The sequence below is a fragment of the Antedon bifida genome, chromosome 2, assembly GCF_963402885.1.
Source record: "Antedon bifida chromosome 2, ecAntBifi1.1, whole genome shotgun sequence".
In the NCBI taxonomy this organism is placed as follows: domain Eukaryota; kingdom Metazoa; phylum Echinodermata; class Crinoidea; order Comatulida; family Antedonidae; genus Antedon; species Antedon bifida.
In genome coordinates, this window is record NC_136227.1 from 35,178,053 (window position 1) to 35,193,588 (window position 15,536).

Below are 15,536 nucleotides of genomic sequence, written 5' to 3' on the forward strand. Positions count from 1 at the left end.
AGATGAGGCTCAGACAAGAATAGCCACATAGCGCGGCGACCCGCATATTATTTTCAGAGGCCAAGTTACTTACAGTCACATGGACATACTTTTTGCATTAAAACGTTCTAGATTAGCCTATTATATATATCGTAAATATATAAATATATAAAAATATAATATATAAATCTTAAAAAAGATTGAATGATTAATACAATCTCATCGTCTTGCTCATTATAAAACCATAATCAATTTGAAAATAAAATGTCTTCATAAAACATTTAATGAGATTTTGTAATCACATTCAAAAATAGTAATTCACCGTCAAATATATTATAACATTGTTAAAATTTCTTTCTGATTAATAATATATTATGTATGCCGCCCTCTATAATCCCTTTGATTTTCATGGATACAGCATTTATTAAGGCCTATAAATGCACAATGGTATATGCCATGGAGGTATTTTTATACCTCCATGGTAATAGTATTACGTAATATCAATGATATTATTGCAAACGTGTGTTTACAACAGCAGCTCCACGATAATTACCAGTTATTTTAATTTAGGATAAATGGCAAGGTTTTAAATTATATTAATTCGTACACGCGTGCAATATTTAAATTTTCAATAAAAGCAAATTTATTTAATTTTTACTTTTCCTATTAAAATTAAATGTTAAAACTATAACTTTGAACGCATTTTCTATTATTTGTTATTGCTTTCGTATTAAGAACAAAAGTTGTACTGAGATGCCTGAAAATATTATTTTGTTATACTGTACAACTCATTTTTTATTTCACCTACAAAAAAAATGAATACATGCGTGTTACAACGCTAATGTCGTAAACAGTGAATCTAGAAAAATCAGCTTTAGTAAAACTTCCAGCTAGCAGAAACACACACAGCTTATGTAGAACAGTCAACAGTTAATGGAGAAACGAAATTGCCTCACGCTAATGTGTTTTACTATCGACAGCATAGAATTATTATATTTTTTACAAAATTGAACCTTTGTTTAAAAAAAAGCGACCGCCTTGCTTTCTTCCTATAAGCGGCCATCATCAATGACCACATTAGCTGGAGGTTTTAGCATAAGCGGTGGATTGCTCTACATTTTAACGGTTGTTACGATTTAACCGAGTTTTCTTTCTGATTGATAATAAATTATGTTTGTCGCCCTCTATATTATTTACTTGGTTTATTACACTTCGGCGCGGCTCCAGCACTACTTTATTGTATTACTATTGCAAGGCCCTTATTAAATAAAAGAAATGTATTAACTAAATATTGTTGCCATTTTTCTTCGTATCTAGACAAGATTGAAGAATATCTGCTTCAAAGACAAAAGGAATTGTGCGGCCAGGCCAGTATATTTACACCAGCAACAATGCGTGATAGATACCGTGTTGACATTTCGCAGATGTTCACTGATTTGGAACTACGCAAAGAATCTAAAAAGAATAAAGACTGCAAACCAACAACATTAACAGAAGTGGTAGATGTTATCAGTTCCACACCTGGATGTAAAGCTCTTATAGATGGGGAGGGTGGGATAGGTAAAACTACCTTATTAAGGCATTTATCATACAACTGGGCTACGGCTACTCAATCGATTAAAGCATTTGAAGGTAAAATTGTATTTCTTTTAAGTGTACGGGATTTAGACAAAGATGTCTTAGGTTTAATTGTAGAGCAAATTGATATGACAGAGTTTAGCATGCACACGAAACTTCCACAAAATCCAGAGTTAATTAAAAATTTTCTAAAGACCCATGACGATAAAATTGTACTGCTTCTAGATGGGTTAGATGAATTAAGATTTAATAATCCAAGCGTACTTAGTCTGTTCAAAAAGAACAACTTAAAAAACAGTTCCGTAATACTTACTTCACGATCAGAAAATATAGATAAATTCGTAGAAGCATGTGACGTACATGTAAGAGTTAATGGGTTCAACAACGAGAGCATAGGAAAGTACATTGACAGACATTTTGAGTATTTTGAACAACCACAATTGGCAAAATCCCTTAGAAACGAATTGTGTATTGACACTTATTATTGGGCTTGGAGAAAACATCGTGAAGCGTATGAAATGTGCAAAAACCCAATGCTGCTTTGTTCAATCTGTTTGCTGTGGGAAGGCAGTCAAAGCCTTCCTACAGATAAAGCTGAACTTTTTAAAGAAATATTTCGTAATATTTTAAATCAGTTCAACAAACAAGAACAATTCGCCAAGCTTTCTAAATTTGAAGACACACCAGCAAAGCATGTAAATGCTATGATTTTGTTGGGCAAATGTATGTATTATAGCTTGAAAGTAAACCAACTTTCAATAAACATGAAAGATTTGAATGATAAACATACGACTAAAGATTTGGTTGATATGTCCGTGAAACTTGGATTTGTTTACGAAGAACCACCGATTTTAAAATCGAATTTTGATAACATTTTTATGCCTCCTCACAAGTTGATAGTAGAGTCATTGGTGGGATTTTACTTGTGCAAATTATGTGAAAGTGAAGGTATGGATAATGACTGCTCAGATGTACAAACATTACTTACACCATTGGATGATGATGAGTGGAAGGTGATACGAGAGAGTAAGCATTTACACAGAGCGACAGAGTTTGCAATTGGTTTCCTTGGTGATAAAGCTGGCGGTTTCCTCAAGCACTGGGTTACAGATCGTTTGTCAACATATCGCTATCTGCCGAGAAATTTAAACTTTGTTAAAAAAGAACATAATGATGATGTGGTAAATGAATTAATTAATCACATGACAAGCAAAGATTTAGAAATAAATAATCATTTGGATGATATATCTACCTCCATAAGAATGTTTATTGATCACATTAGTCCAGGTGTACAATGTGACGGGCATTTCATACGTCTAATTATGCAATTGTATTGTATGCCATATGATTATGGTAGTGTCAGTGACTTTTGTAGTAAGATGGCATTGAAGCGAAAGGGAAGAGTTATTGCACACATTTTAGGCATTGAAGATAAATGTGACTGGGTTGGGATTTGGAATCTATCACGTGATGTATTTAATGACTTTGTGTCAGAATGTTCTCTCAAACAAGTTCAATTAGCATTACATACTCTCTATATCCGTGATAGTAAACTTCACAACATTGATGTTAATACATTTTCTTCATTTCTCATTATGTGTCCTAAGCTGAGGGAGCTTGACATGAGGCATTGCAATCTATCAGCTGACGTCATTCGTTACGTGTCTGCTGAAAAGTGTTCAATAAGAAATATTAGATTTTATCATTAGTTAGTTTTCACTGATAACGTATGTTACTTCTACTATATAACAGACATATTTTTAAATCTCGCAGCAAGCAGGTGTCAATTTTTAATATCGCAAATAATTGCATTTCTAACATTAAATTTGTATTCAATATAAAACGAACTTTTATATATAAATCGTATAGTAGATTAAATCAATATGATAATCTAAAACATTATAAAATGTTTTTAAACATTTTATTTTGACATACTTTACCTTCATCGACGGAGCGCGCGCGCGTACTTCCGCACGCGGCACACTAGCAACGCAAGTAATAATTATTAACAGCTGTAGCATGCAGATAAACAAGAATGTTTGTTTCTTATTCATTATAATCTTTATAAGCTGTGCTGCCATATTTAATGAAAATTATTCTTTTATAATAATGCAATGTTTTTTACTTGGTATATTGTATAGAATTGGTTGTGCGTGTTTTAAAGTAATTATGTGATAATATTATATTAAATGTAATTAATACAACTAATTATAGTTAGGTTGGATGGTTAAATACTAAAAGTAAAGTGGTACAACTTGAAACTACAAAACATAACATGAACATAATGATGAAACGTAATTTGTTATCAAAAGCAGTTTTATTAAATGAAAACGTAATTAGAAATTATATTAACAAATAAACACATTATGAGATGTCTTTGGCACAGTAACAACAACAGAACAAAGTTGTAGTAGAATTTGTAAAACTAAAAATGACAAAAATCAAAGAATGAAGACATTATATAATATAGTTTGATATCAATGAATTTTGCATTTAGTTTCATTGCTGTGTTTTTAAATATATTTTTTGATGTAGAAATATTTTTTCTATATGATGTAGAAATAGTGAAATATAATTCTGTATAAAATAAATTTAAAGTTGATAAGTTATGGATTACCATTTATAGATTGGAATAATTAAAGGTTCTACTTAATTTTGAGATATATTTGTGTACAGTCTTTGATTTTCTTTTGTTGTAAGAGTAATAACACTTGGTGCTAACAATAGTTTAAACCTGAACACTGTGTTAACTTGTAATAACACTTGGTGTTAACAATAGTTTAAACCTGAACACTGTGCTGACTTGTAATAACACTTGGTGTTAACAATAGTTTAAACCTGAACACTGTGCCGACTTGTAATAACACTTGGTGTTAACAATAGTTTAAACCTGAACACTGTGCTGACTTGTAATAACACTTGGTGTTAACAATAGTTTAAACCTGAACACTGTGCTGACTTGTAATAACACTTGGTGTTAACAATAGTTTAAACCTTAACACTGTGCTGACTTGTAATAACACTTGGTGTTAACAATAGTTTAAACCTGAACACTGTGCTGTGCAGAAAATAACAGTAACTACTTGCATAGAAATAAATGTCATAAATACCATTAACAATCCCAGATGTCAATTTGTGCAATATTGGGTATACAGTATGTGAACCCAGTACTGTAGTAAATTTGAAGCCAGGAGCCATGGATTTGATGTGGATATCTTGATGGAGAATTTAATGAATATGCAGAGATCAAACTTGCAATAGAGTGTTGAAGACAGGTTAGTTATCCTTCTCTCGCTGAGATCTTTAACTCCATGACATTCTCATCGCAGGATTCCAGAACCTTAAACGCTTCATTCTCCTTTACTGGTTTCAATTTCTTTCCCGCGTTATTCCCAACAAGGTCGCTGCGATCCAATAGGAGCTCAAGATCGGCGTCGCTGATGACTTGTTCTTTACAGTTTTTGATAATGCCAGAGTGATCAGTGGAGCGCAATACTTTTAGTGGTTCCATGGGATCCATCACAGCTTTTGAGTCTCTCACCATAGTTTTACTGCCTTTGAATTTACCTAAAAAAAATAAGATAATGAATTTTTTAAATGAATGAGAACAATCAATGCCTAAAAGTTTGCATATTACTGTAGAAGTCTATAAAACAATGATTATTTTAACGTTTTTATTTGAATAAAAGCCCCGGGCGTTTATTGTTGAGGAGGGTTTTTAGGGAGGTGTGAAAGACAAAACTGACCTTGATGAATGACCATCTTCTCCAGCTTCCTCTTTGCAGCTGCTCTCTCCACTATCTTCTGGTCAATGGTGTTAATGGTCACTAACCTGTACACAATCACTGGCTTTTCTTGACCAATTCTGTGGCATCTATCTTGGGCTTGTAGATCTGACTGTGGATTCTATAATACAACTATAAATGCTACTTTACAATGTATTGAAAGTCACTACACTAAAACAAACATTACACCACAAGCTTGTGACTAATTATTATAACATGGGTTAACGGATGTAGCCAATCAGACGCGCTGAAATGAGTCACATGTGCGCTCTTTAATTTTTCACTATCATGCACTCGAGTGCACAAAGTGCGCAGCAAAAAAGCTTATTGCACTCTGTGTGTAAATCGTATGGCAGATTATTGTTCACGCTGTAATAAAATGTAGTAATTATTTATTTAACTTACCCAATCACTGTCATATATAATGACTGTGTCAGCTGTTGTCAAGTTGATGGTGATGTCAGGATCATTGCTGAAATTACTAATCTGAGAAAGATAATAACACAACTTTCTTCCACTAATTTTGAATAATTGAGAAAAACAAACATGATTTGTGGCTGCTACACAACCAACTGATATTAAAGATAATTATCATTAGGTGGACCTTTGGTAAAAATTAAGACAAACACATTTTCCATCTTTTCTCAGTAAAAATTTTCATAATACTAATTAACATAATACAGCAGAAGTTGCTAAAATCAGAATGTGTGTATCAACTTAATTCAGTATCATTTATATTTACAAGTTCTTCCAAATAATTCTAAATTTCTTCTTCTTCACCATGCGGGTGCTTACCTGTTGCTGTCTCTCAGCAAAAGCCATGCTGCCATCTAGACGACAGTAGTTGTGGTTTCTTAGGTGGCAGTAATCTTCAAGTATGTCAAGCATTGAGGTCATCTGGGAAAAGATGAGGACACTGTTCTTACCTTGGGTTTGACCTTATCAATAATTAACCTGTCTAGAGTTGATGCGTAGAATTCTTGTTGAATACTCGTCATTGGTGCGTTTACAATGATCTCTTTCTTTGGAGGTATTGTCAGGTCAACATCTGTCTTTAAGCGTCGTAATAAAAATGGCGTCAAGATCTATAAGATACAAACAGTTTTAATACAGAATAAAATTACGCACAGAAAATATCAACATTAATCTGTGCATGCATTTAAGCCCAGTATAATCTGTTCCATTCTAATAGGAACTATAATTGGTCAATTTAACGTTCGGTCTGATAGACGGAGCAATTACCGTTCCCTTCGTTTTTGATCTAAGAAACTGTTAACTGATTTGTTGGCAGTACCTGGTGCATCATGGATATAACATGTTGTTCTAACAATAGTTTAAACCTGAACACTGTGTTAACTTGTAATAACACTTGGTGTTAACAATAGTTTAAACCTGAACACTGTGCTGACTTGTAATAACACTTGGTGTTAACAATAGTTTAAACCTGAACACTGTGCTGACTTGTAATAACACTTGGTGTTAACAATAGTTTAAACCTGAACACTGTGCTGACTTGTAATAACACTTGGTGTTAACAATAGTTTAAACCTGAACACTGTGCTGACTTGTAATAACACTTGGTGTTAACAATAGTTTAAACCTTAACACTGTGCTGACTTGTAATAACACTTGGTGTTAACAATAGTTTAAACCTGAACACTGTGCTGTGCAGAAAATAACAGTAACTACTTGCATAGAAATAAATGTCATAAATACCATTAACAATCCCAGATTTCAATTTGTGCAATATTGGGTATACAGTATGTGAACCCAGTACTGTAGTAAATTTGAAGCCAGGAGCCATGGATTTGATGTGGATATCTTGATGGAGAATTTAATGAATATGCAGAGATCAAACTTGCAATAGATTGTTGAAGACAGGTTAGTTATCCTTCTCTCGCTGAGATCTTTAACTCCATGACATTCTCATCGCAGGATTCCAGAACCTTAAACGCTTCATTCTCCTTTACTGGTTTCAATTTCTTTCCCGCGTTATTCCCAACAAGGTCGCTGCGATCCAATAGGAGCTCAAGATCGGCGTCGCTGATGACTTGTTCTTTACAGTTTTTGATAATGCCAGAGTGATTAGTGGAGCGCAATACTTTTAGTGGTTCCATGGGATCCATCACAGCTTTTGAGTCTCTCACCATAGTTTTACTGCCTTTGAATTTACCTAAAAAAAATAAGATAATGAATTTTTTAAATGAATGAGAACAATCAATGCCTAGAAGTTTGCATATTACTGTAGAAGTCTATAAAACAATGATTATTTTAACGTTTTTATTTGAATAAAAGCCCCGGGCGTTTATTGTTCAGGAGGGTTTTTAGGGAGGTGTGAAAGACAAAACTGACCTTGATGAATGACCATCTTCTCCAGCTTCCTTTTTGCAGCTGCTCTCTCCACTATCTTCTGGTCAATGGTGTTAATGGTCACTAACCTGTACACAATCACTGGCTTTTCTTGACCAATTCTGTGGCATCTATCTTGGGCTTGTAGATCTGACTGTGGATTCTATAATACAACTATAAATGCTACTTTACAATGTATTGAAAGTCACTACACTAAAACAAACATTACACCACAAGCTTGTGACTAATTATTATAACATGGGTTAACGGATGTAGCCAATCAGACGCGCTGAAATGAGTCACATGTGCGCTCTTTAATTTTTCACTATCATGCACTCGAGTGCACAAAGTGCGCAGCAAAAAAGCTTATTGCACTCTGTGTGTAAATCGTATGGCAGATTATTGTTCACGCTGTAATAAAATGTAGTAATTATTTATTTAACTTACCCAATCACTGTCATATATAATGACTGTGTCAGCTGTTGTCAAGTTGATGGTGATGTCAGGATCATTGCTGAAATTACTAATCTGAGAAAGATAATAACACAACTTTCTTCCACTAATTTTGAATAATTGAGAAAAACAAACATGATTTGTGGCTGCTACACAACCAACTGATATTAAAGATAATTATCATTAGGTGGACATTTGGTAAAAATTAAGACAAACACATTTTCCATCTTTTCTCAGTAAAAATATTCATAATACTAATTAACATAATACAGCAGAAGTTGCTAAAATCAGAATGTGTGTATCAACTTAATTCAGTATCATTTATATTTACAAGTTCTTCCAAATAATTCTAAATTTCTTCTTCTTCACCATGCGGGTGCTTACCTGTTGCTGTCTCTCAGCAAAAGCCATGCTGCCATCTAGACGACAGTAGTTGTGGTTTCTTAGGTGGCAGTAATCTTCAAGTATGTCAAGCATTGAGGTCATCTGGGAAAAGATGAGGACCTACAGACAAACAGATCAGACATTGAGGTCATCTGGGAAAAGATGAGGACCTACAGACAAACATATCAGACATTGAGGTCATCTGGGAAAGATGAGGACCTACAGACAAACAGATCAGACATTGAGGTCATCTGGGGAAAGATGAGGACCTACAAACAGACAAACATATCAGACATTGAGGTCATCTGGGGAAAGATGAGGACCTACAGACAGACAAACATATCAGACATTGAGGTCATCTGGGGAAAGATGAGGACCTACAGACAAACATATCAGACATTGAGGTCATCTGGGAAAAGATCAGGACCTACAGACAAACAGACAAATAATTCAGATGTTTTTATAATTGCCAATTTCATTAACTTATTACATTCTTTTAAACTAACATGAATATTTAAGATTGATACCTTGTGTCCACGCTTCTTTAGTTCAGGTAACATTCTCTCCAACACTAAAAGCTTTCCGCATGACTTGACAAGATCCTCGTCAACTTTGAACTGTTGCGTGACCGGGTCAAGTGGATATTCCAGTAGGTAAGGATGGTTACAGCATTTTCTTAGTTGCATTACAATGTTTTGAAGCTTGATATTAACTACTGATTCTGTATTTGATGGGGTCTCACCAGGTGCAGTTGGTTCTCTGAAATAAATAATAAAAGGGGTATAAAGTAATGTACTCATGGATGTTGTACTGGTGGAGGTGGACAGGGACACCCTCTCACCAGGTGCAGTTGGTTCTCTGAAATAAATAATAACCCAAAACCCCATTCCACCTGAATACAACGAAATATTTTCCCCATTTAATCTTAACTTGTTGGTACTCACGCCTAGACTTCTCTACTACAACTATTGTAAACTCACTTGGCAAATGTGTCTCTAATCTTTTTGTACCAATCTTCAACATCATCAGATTCCTCAGTTTCATTAAATACAATGGAGTAGTCAACCTTTTTAGAGCATCCTCTTTTGGGTTGACCTTTTGTGGTCAATGCTACCTCTTCTTTTTTCTGTTATAAACAAAAGGATGGCAAGATGAGTAACGACAACATTCTGTTTATAAACACTTCAATAGTTTGGAATTTAATAACATAAGGCTCCTAAACAAACTATAGAAAGTATGGCTACAGGACTCGATTTTTTAACTTTTAGTTATCAACCAATCATTGGCTAATTCTTACTGCAATTTCTCAGCTGCAGAATCACGCCTCATTTATTTTCTAATTTCATGTTAACTACCCCTAGACACTCTGGCTTGTAGGCAGCTAGGTTGATTATAACAGAGCCATGGCACGTGATACACTGTTCTTACCTTGGGTTTGACCTTATCAATAATTGACCTGTCTAGAGTTGATGCGTAGAATTCTTGTTGAATACTCGTCATTGGTGCGTTTACAATGATCTCTTTCTTTGGAGGTATTGTCAGGTCAACATCTGTCTTTAAGCGTCGTAATAAAAATGGCGTCAAGATCTATAAGATACAAACAGTTTTAATACAGAATAAAATTACGCACAGAAAATATCAACATTAATCTGTGCATGCATTTAAGCCCAGTATAATCTGTTCCATTCTCATATAGTCTAGGACCTGGGTCAGATTTGTATGCATTTAATTTAGGAGAGAATATCTCAACTATAGGATAATTTGACCCCAACGAACAACATGGAATGTGTGCCAAATTCGCTATCCGGGACGAACATGCCCAAAATCGGGGTCAAAGGTTAAAAATGTGTGGTTCTTATATCTTGACAACCACTTGTCGTACAGATTTGCTTTTGGTGGCAAATTGTTCAGAATATACATATTTATATTCGGTCTAAACAACATTTAGCGAAAAAATGACCGGAAATGCTTTTACTGACCTTTGACCCAAAAATGACCAAAAAACACATTTTCGGGTTAAATTATTCTTTAAAATGCCAATGGACAAACTGTATGGTATCAAATGAAAGCATACACAATATGCTACCTATTGCTACCCAACTTGTATTGAACATTTTTAATTATGAAGCTAATTGTATGGAAAATGTGCATATTTTGATTATTTTTATATAAAAAATGAATATTTGGTAGCGTAATTGTTATGTTTATTTATATAATATTAAATAATTTAAGTGTTTGGAAAAACTATTTGGTATCAAATGAAAGCCCATAAAATATTCTATCCATTGCTACCCAATTTGTATTAAGAATCTGTAATTATGATCCTAATTTTGTTTAAAATGTGCATATTTTATAATTTTTTTACAAAAATGAGAATATTAAATAGTGTAAATTTATTTTGGTTTATTTATAATATTAAATAATTCAAGTGTTTGGAAGATCTTGGTAAATTTACCAAGCATTTTGAACCAATTTTTAATGTTTTATCACTTTTAGATATTAATTATGTTGTATTTTTTTATATCTAGGCTGAGGGTAGTCTAGATCAAATTATCCTATAACAGTTGAGATATTCTCTCCTAAATTAATGCATACAAATCTGACCCATGTCCTAGACTATATGACATTAATTTTAACTAAAAATATTATTCATATTGGGTGTTTGTCCAATATGTTACATTTTTAAATAAATAAAATATGCACATTTTGAACAAAATTAGCATCATAATTACAGATTTTTTAGGGTAGGTTGGGTAGCAATGGATAGAATATTTTATGGGCTTTCATTTGATACCAAATAGTTTTTCCAAACACTTAAATTATTTAATATTATATAAATAAACATAACAATTACGCTACCAAATATTCATTTTTTGTATAAAAATAATCAAAATATGCACATTTTCCATACAATTAGCTTCATAATTAAATACAAGTTGGGTAGCAATGGGAGCATATTGTGTATGCTTTCATTTGATACCATACAGTTTGTCCATTGGCATTTTAAAGAATAATTTAACCCGAAAATGTGTTTTTTTGTCATTTTTGGGTCAAAGGTCAGTAAAAGCATTTCCGGTCATTTTTTCGCTAAAAGTTGTGTTAGACCGAATATAAATATGTATATTCTGAACAATTTGACACCAAAAGAACACATGAATTATTTAATGTTATAAATAAACCAAAATAAATTTACACTATTTAATATACTCATTTTAGTAAAAAAATAATAAAATATGCACATTTATAACAAAATTAGCATCATAATTACAGATTTTTAATACAAGTTGGGTAGCAATGGATAGAATATTTTATGGGCTTTCATTTGATACCAAATAGTTTTCCAAACACTTAAATTATTTAATATTATATAAATAAACATAACAATTACGCTACCAAATATTCATTTTTTGTATAAAAATAACCAAAATATGCACATTTTCCATACAATTAGCTTCATAATTAAAAATGTTCAATACAAGTTGGGTAGAAATGGGTAGCATATTGTGTATGCTTTCATTTGATACCATACAGTTTGTTCATTGGCATTTTAAAGAATAATTTAACCTGAAAATGTATTTTTTTGTCATTTTTGGGTCAAAGGTCAGTAAAAGCATTTCCGGTAATTTTTTTGCTAAAAGTTGTGTTAGACCGAATATAAATATGTATATTCTGAACAATTTGACACCAAAAGCAAATCTGTATGACAAGTGGTTGTCGAGATACAAGAACCACACATTTTTAACCTTTGACCCCGATTTTGGGCATGTTCGTCCCGGATAGCGAATTTGGCACACATTCCATGTTGTTCGTTGGGGTCAAATTATCCTATAACAGTTGAGATATTCTCTCCTAAATTAAATGCATACAAATCTGACCCAGGTCCTAGACTAATAGGAACTATAATTGGTCAATTTAACGTTCGGTCTGATAGACGGAGCAATTACCGTTCCCTTCGTTTTTGATCTAAGCAACTGTTAACTGATTTGTTGGCAGTACCTGGTGCATCATGGATATAACATGTTGTTCTCTCTCCTTCGCTACAATGGCTTTTTCATCTTCGTGACTTGAAAATGAATTAAAATCAAACCAGGATTCAAACCTGAAAAATAAGATAAAGGAAATTTATATCCGTTTTGTTCTTATACAGAGGGAAATTGTTTGGTGGGCAGTGATTGACATGTTTGCCTTTCACACCTGCTCCGGAAAATGAAAATTGCGTTGCATTTTGTTTTCACAACACGCCATGTGCCAATCTTTTTGATCGATATGCGTGTAACTGCATGATGCACTAATGCTGTATGATGAACAATCTGTTGCGAACCTCAACTGGAGCAGGACCGGATCCAAATTGATAAAAATTAATACTTACGTTTGTAGATCATCAAACACTTCTGGTAGTAAGAAGTTTAGCATAGACCACAACTCAGACAGGTTGTTTTGAAGTGGGGTACCAGTAAGTAGAAGTCTGTTGGCAGATTGGTACGTCTTTAGTTCTCTAAAATAAACATAGTTGAATACAAAAAAATTTATCTTACCACCTTATTATTTAAATAGCTTGTATCAAGTTGGTGGCAAAGTTGCACTGCTATAAATTCATTATAAACATGTTAGGATATTTCTATAAACATGATGGTGTGTTCCAAACAGTGAAAGTGGTAGGTAAGACTAGGTTAAGAACAGACTTAAGTTGGTATGTGAAATATAAGCTGGGTAGAATCAATTTAGGTTAGGCTCAACTTCACTCAGCACAAATACTTCTTTACATATGATTATTGATTATTGATCACGCTGTAATAAAATGTAGTAATTATTTATTTAACTTACCCAATCACTGTCATATATAATGACTGTGTCAGCTGTTGTCAAGTTGATGCCTAACCTACCAGCTCTTGTTGAAAGCAGAAAGATGAAATAATCAGGATCATTGCTAAAATTACTAATCTGAGAAGATAAGAAAACAATCTTCCACTATTTTTGAATCATTAAAAAACAAATTAACGTGATTCATGGCTGCTATTATTATGAAAAAAACAAAAAACCAAACATGGTCTGTGGACTTCCACAAGTCCAACTGATATTATTGTATTAAAGATAATTATCATTAATTGGATGTGTAAAAATTAAGACAAACACATTTGCCAACGGAATTAAGTTTTCTCTTTACTCTGACCTATTCTGAAATAATTACATGTTGTCTATAAGTAAGAACATTCTTGCACTCATTCTTCTTTTAAAAAAAACACAGAAACGTAATAATACAGCATGCAGTAGGCCTAGTTGCTGCTAAAATCAGAATGTGAAATGTCTATATCAACTGGCCATTCTTCATTGTGCATTCACTATAATTTACATTTACAAATTGGTAAAAACAACATATAGTTGTTTCTTTACTCTGTATCCATGAGTGCTTACCTGTCAACAGCCATCTAGACGACAGTAGTTCTGTCTCTGTACACAAGGAGGTATCTATAATCTGTAGGTCTACATGGTCGTATTGGAGGTATTATATTATAATATAATAACTCTATGGTCTGTGTAGCAGCTGTTATCTTCACGTATGTCACGCACTGTCATCCTGCTGTGAGAAGAGGAGGAAAATTCAGATCAGACATTGAGGTCATCTAGGTAGGGCCAGGCCTAGATAGTAGTAGGCTACTAAACTAGGCTAGTTAAAATTCACACTCCTCCAATAGGGTTGGTGAAATCTGTCCACTCCACTCCTCTGACTCTCCAGTTTTTGTGGGCTAGAAATAAGGGAGAAAAGTGTGGTGGCTGGCTGCTGTGGTGGAGGGATAATTGATGCGCCCGCGTAATTGATGAGTTCATAATTGTCACGTTAGTTAGGTGCCAGGCAGGCTGCGGCACCAGTAGAGTCTAGCGCAATACCAAATAAGAAACAAACTATAAACACCCAGCTTACCTACGTTTTGTGTGTCTTAGAAGAAACTACAACAGGCCTAGGCCTCCTACACCTTTAATATTAATTATTATTCACAAAGGCCGCGCTGTGTGGATTGATACCAAACCATTAATCACCTGCTCTATAGAAACCAAAGAGCGCCCTCAACGGACAACATGAGACCGTACTAGTTTTTGAAAAATAATTTATTTTACCAATTTAATTTTTCCTCACTATGTCGATGTGTCAAAATATAACTCAATTCGTTTATTTTTTGTTCAACCAGCATTAAATACAATGCAACAACAATTGTTTTGTAATATTGTCGGCACAGTGACGATGCGATAATGCTGAGTCATCATGAGGACGGTACACAAAGATGCAACAGCATAGCATAAAAACAATATCAAATGTAAAAGGTATAAAAATAATGAATGCCGACAGGACAAAGAAAGACAATGGAAGAATATGAGAATTGTTTGAAGGTTTGCATGAGAAATCAAATGTTTATATAAAGTTTGCAGTACATCTCCAATTAGTTCTGAAATGAATGAATTGAGTTTCTCGACGTTTCAATCAATAGGCCTATTTTCAACTTTGATGATCGTCCAGTCTGAGAAAACAAACTCCTCACTCCTAAGGACGATCATAATATTTATGGATGGACGATAAAAGCATATAATTGATCGAAACGTCAGTTATTTTCAGAAGCAAACGTTTTATTTAAAAATTCTATTACATGTATTTATCCCCTTAAACCGAGGATTCTGACGTGTGTTTTTCTAAAAATAGTTTCTGTGTAATTTTGAGTGAATAAGTATAGACTTCAGTAATCCTATTGTGTATCTACAGAAAGACCTACACTAAACTGTTGAACAGCTTTTGTGACGTCACGGCCAAAGTCAATAGAGGCATGTGAATGTGATATTAAAATTGACCTAAAAGGGTGCAGTTGTCCAAATGAATATTGGAATAATTTATAGTTCTTTTGCAATTTATATTTGTATAAGTGTGTTTGGGTAAAATCATCAATATATCTACCAGAAAAATCACAAATTGCAATTTTAATATTAGTAGAAGTCGGACGGCTACATTTGTTTGTTTTAATC

At 33.5% G+C, this 15,536-nt stretch overlaps 3 protein-coding genes across 3 annotated transcripts in view; 1 reads left to right on the forward strand and 2 right to left on the reverse strand.

Moving 5' to 3' along the window:
• Window positions 1-2,877, forward strand: part of LOC144835677 (uncharacterized) — a 64,865-nt gene extending 61,988 nt beyond the window's left edge. Inside the window, exons 6-7 of the mRNA XM_078690743.1 lie at window positions 1,297-2,670; window positions 2,840-2,877. Coding sequence (XP_078546869.1) covers window positions 1,297-2,670; window positions 2,840-2,877 — 1,412 coding nt within the window. The remainder of the gene's footprint in view (window positions 1-1,296; window positions 2,671-2,839) is intronic.
• A 1,960-nt stretch (window positions 2,878-4,837) lies between these two features.
• Window positions 4,838-6,645, reverse strand: LOC144835678 (lymphocyte-specific helicase-like). The gene is made up of 5 exons (XM_078690744.1): window positions 6,637-6,645; window positions 6,269-6,427; window positions 5,748-5,828; window positions 5,304-5,463; window positions 4,838-5,124 (listed from the first exon to the last, which is right to left on the reverse strand). Exons 1-5 carry the CDS (start codon window positions 6,643-6,645, stop codon window positions 4,838-4,840), a joined length of 696 nt encoding a protein of 231 aa, XP_078546870.1.
• Window positions 6,646-6,716: 71 nt separating this feature from the next.
• On the reverse strand, window positions 6,717-13,954 carry LOC144835679 (lymphoid-specific helicase-like). The gene is made up of 10 exons (XM_078690745.1): window positions 13,941-13,954; window positions 12,898-13,023; window positions 12,525-12,633; window positions 9,957-10,115; window positions 9,509-9,654; window positions 9,056-9,287; window positions 8,529-8,648; window positions 8,139-8,219; window positions 7,695-7,854; window positions 6,717-7,515 (listed from the first exon to the last, which is right to left on the reverse strand). Exons 1-10 carry the CDS (start codon window positions 13,952-13,954, stop codon window positions 7,229-7,231), a joined length of 1,434 nt encoding a protein of 477 aa, XP_078546871.1. The 3' UTR covers window positions 6,717-7,228.
• Window positions 13,955-15,536: the final 1,582 nt, after the last annotated feature.

Excerpts from the sequence above, each read along its gene's own strand:
- LOC144835678 (XM_078690744.1), bottom strand. Across the intron at positions 5,829-6,268 it reads TTGATAAGGTCAAACCCAAG|ATTAGTAATTTCAGCAATGA; the intron begins GTAAGAACAGTG and ends TATCTTTCTCAG. Across the intron at positions 5,125-5,303 it reads GAAGATGGTCATTCATCAAG|GTAAATTCAAAGGCAGTAAA; the intron begins GTCAGTTTTGTC and ends TATTTTTTTTAG.
- LOC144835679 (XM_078690745.1), bottom strand. Across the intron at positions 9,288-9,508 it reads ATTAGAGACACATTTGCCAA|AGAACCAACTGCACCTGGTG; the intron begins GTGAGTTTACAA and ends TATTTATTTCAG. Across the intron at positions 7,855-8,138 it reads TTATATATGACAGTGATTGG|AATCCACAGTCAGATCTACA; the intron begins GTAAGTTAAATA and ends GTTGTATTATAG.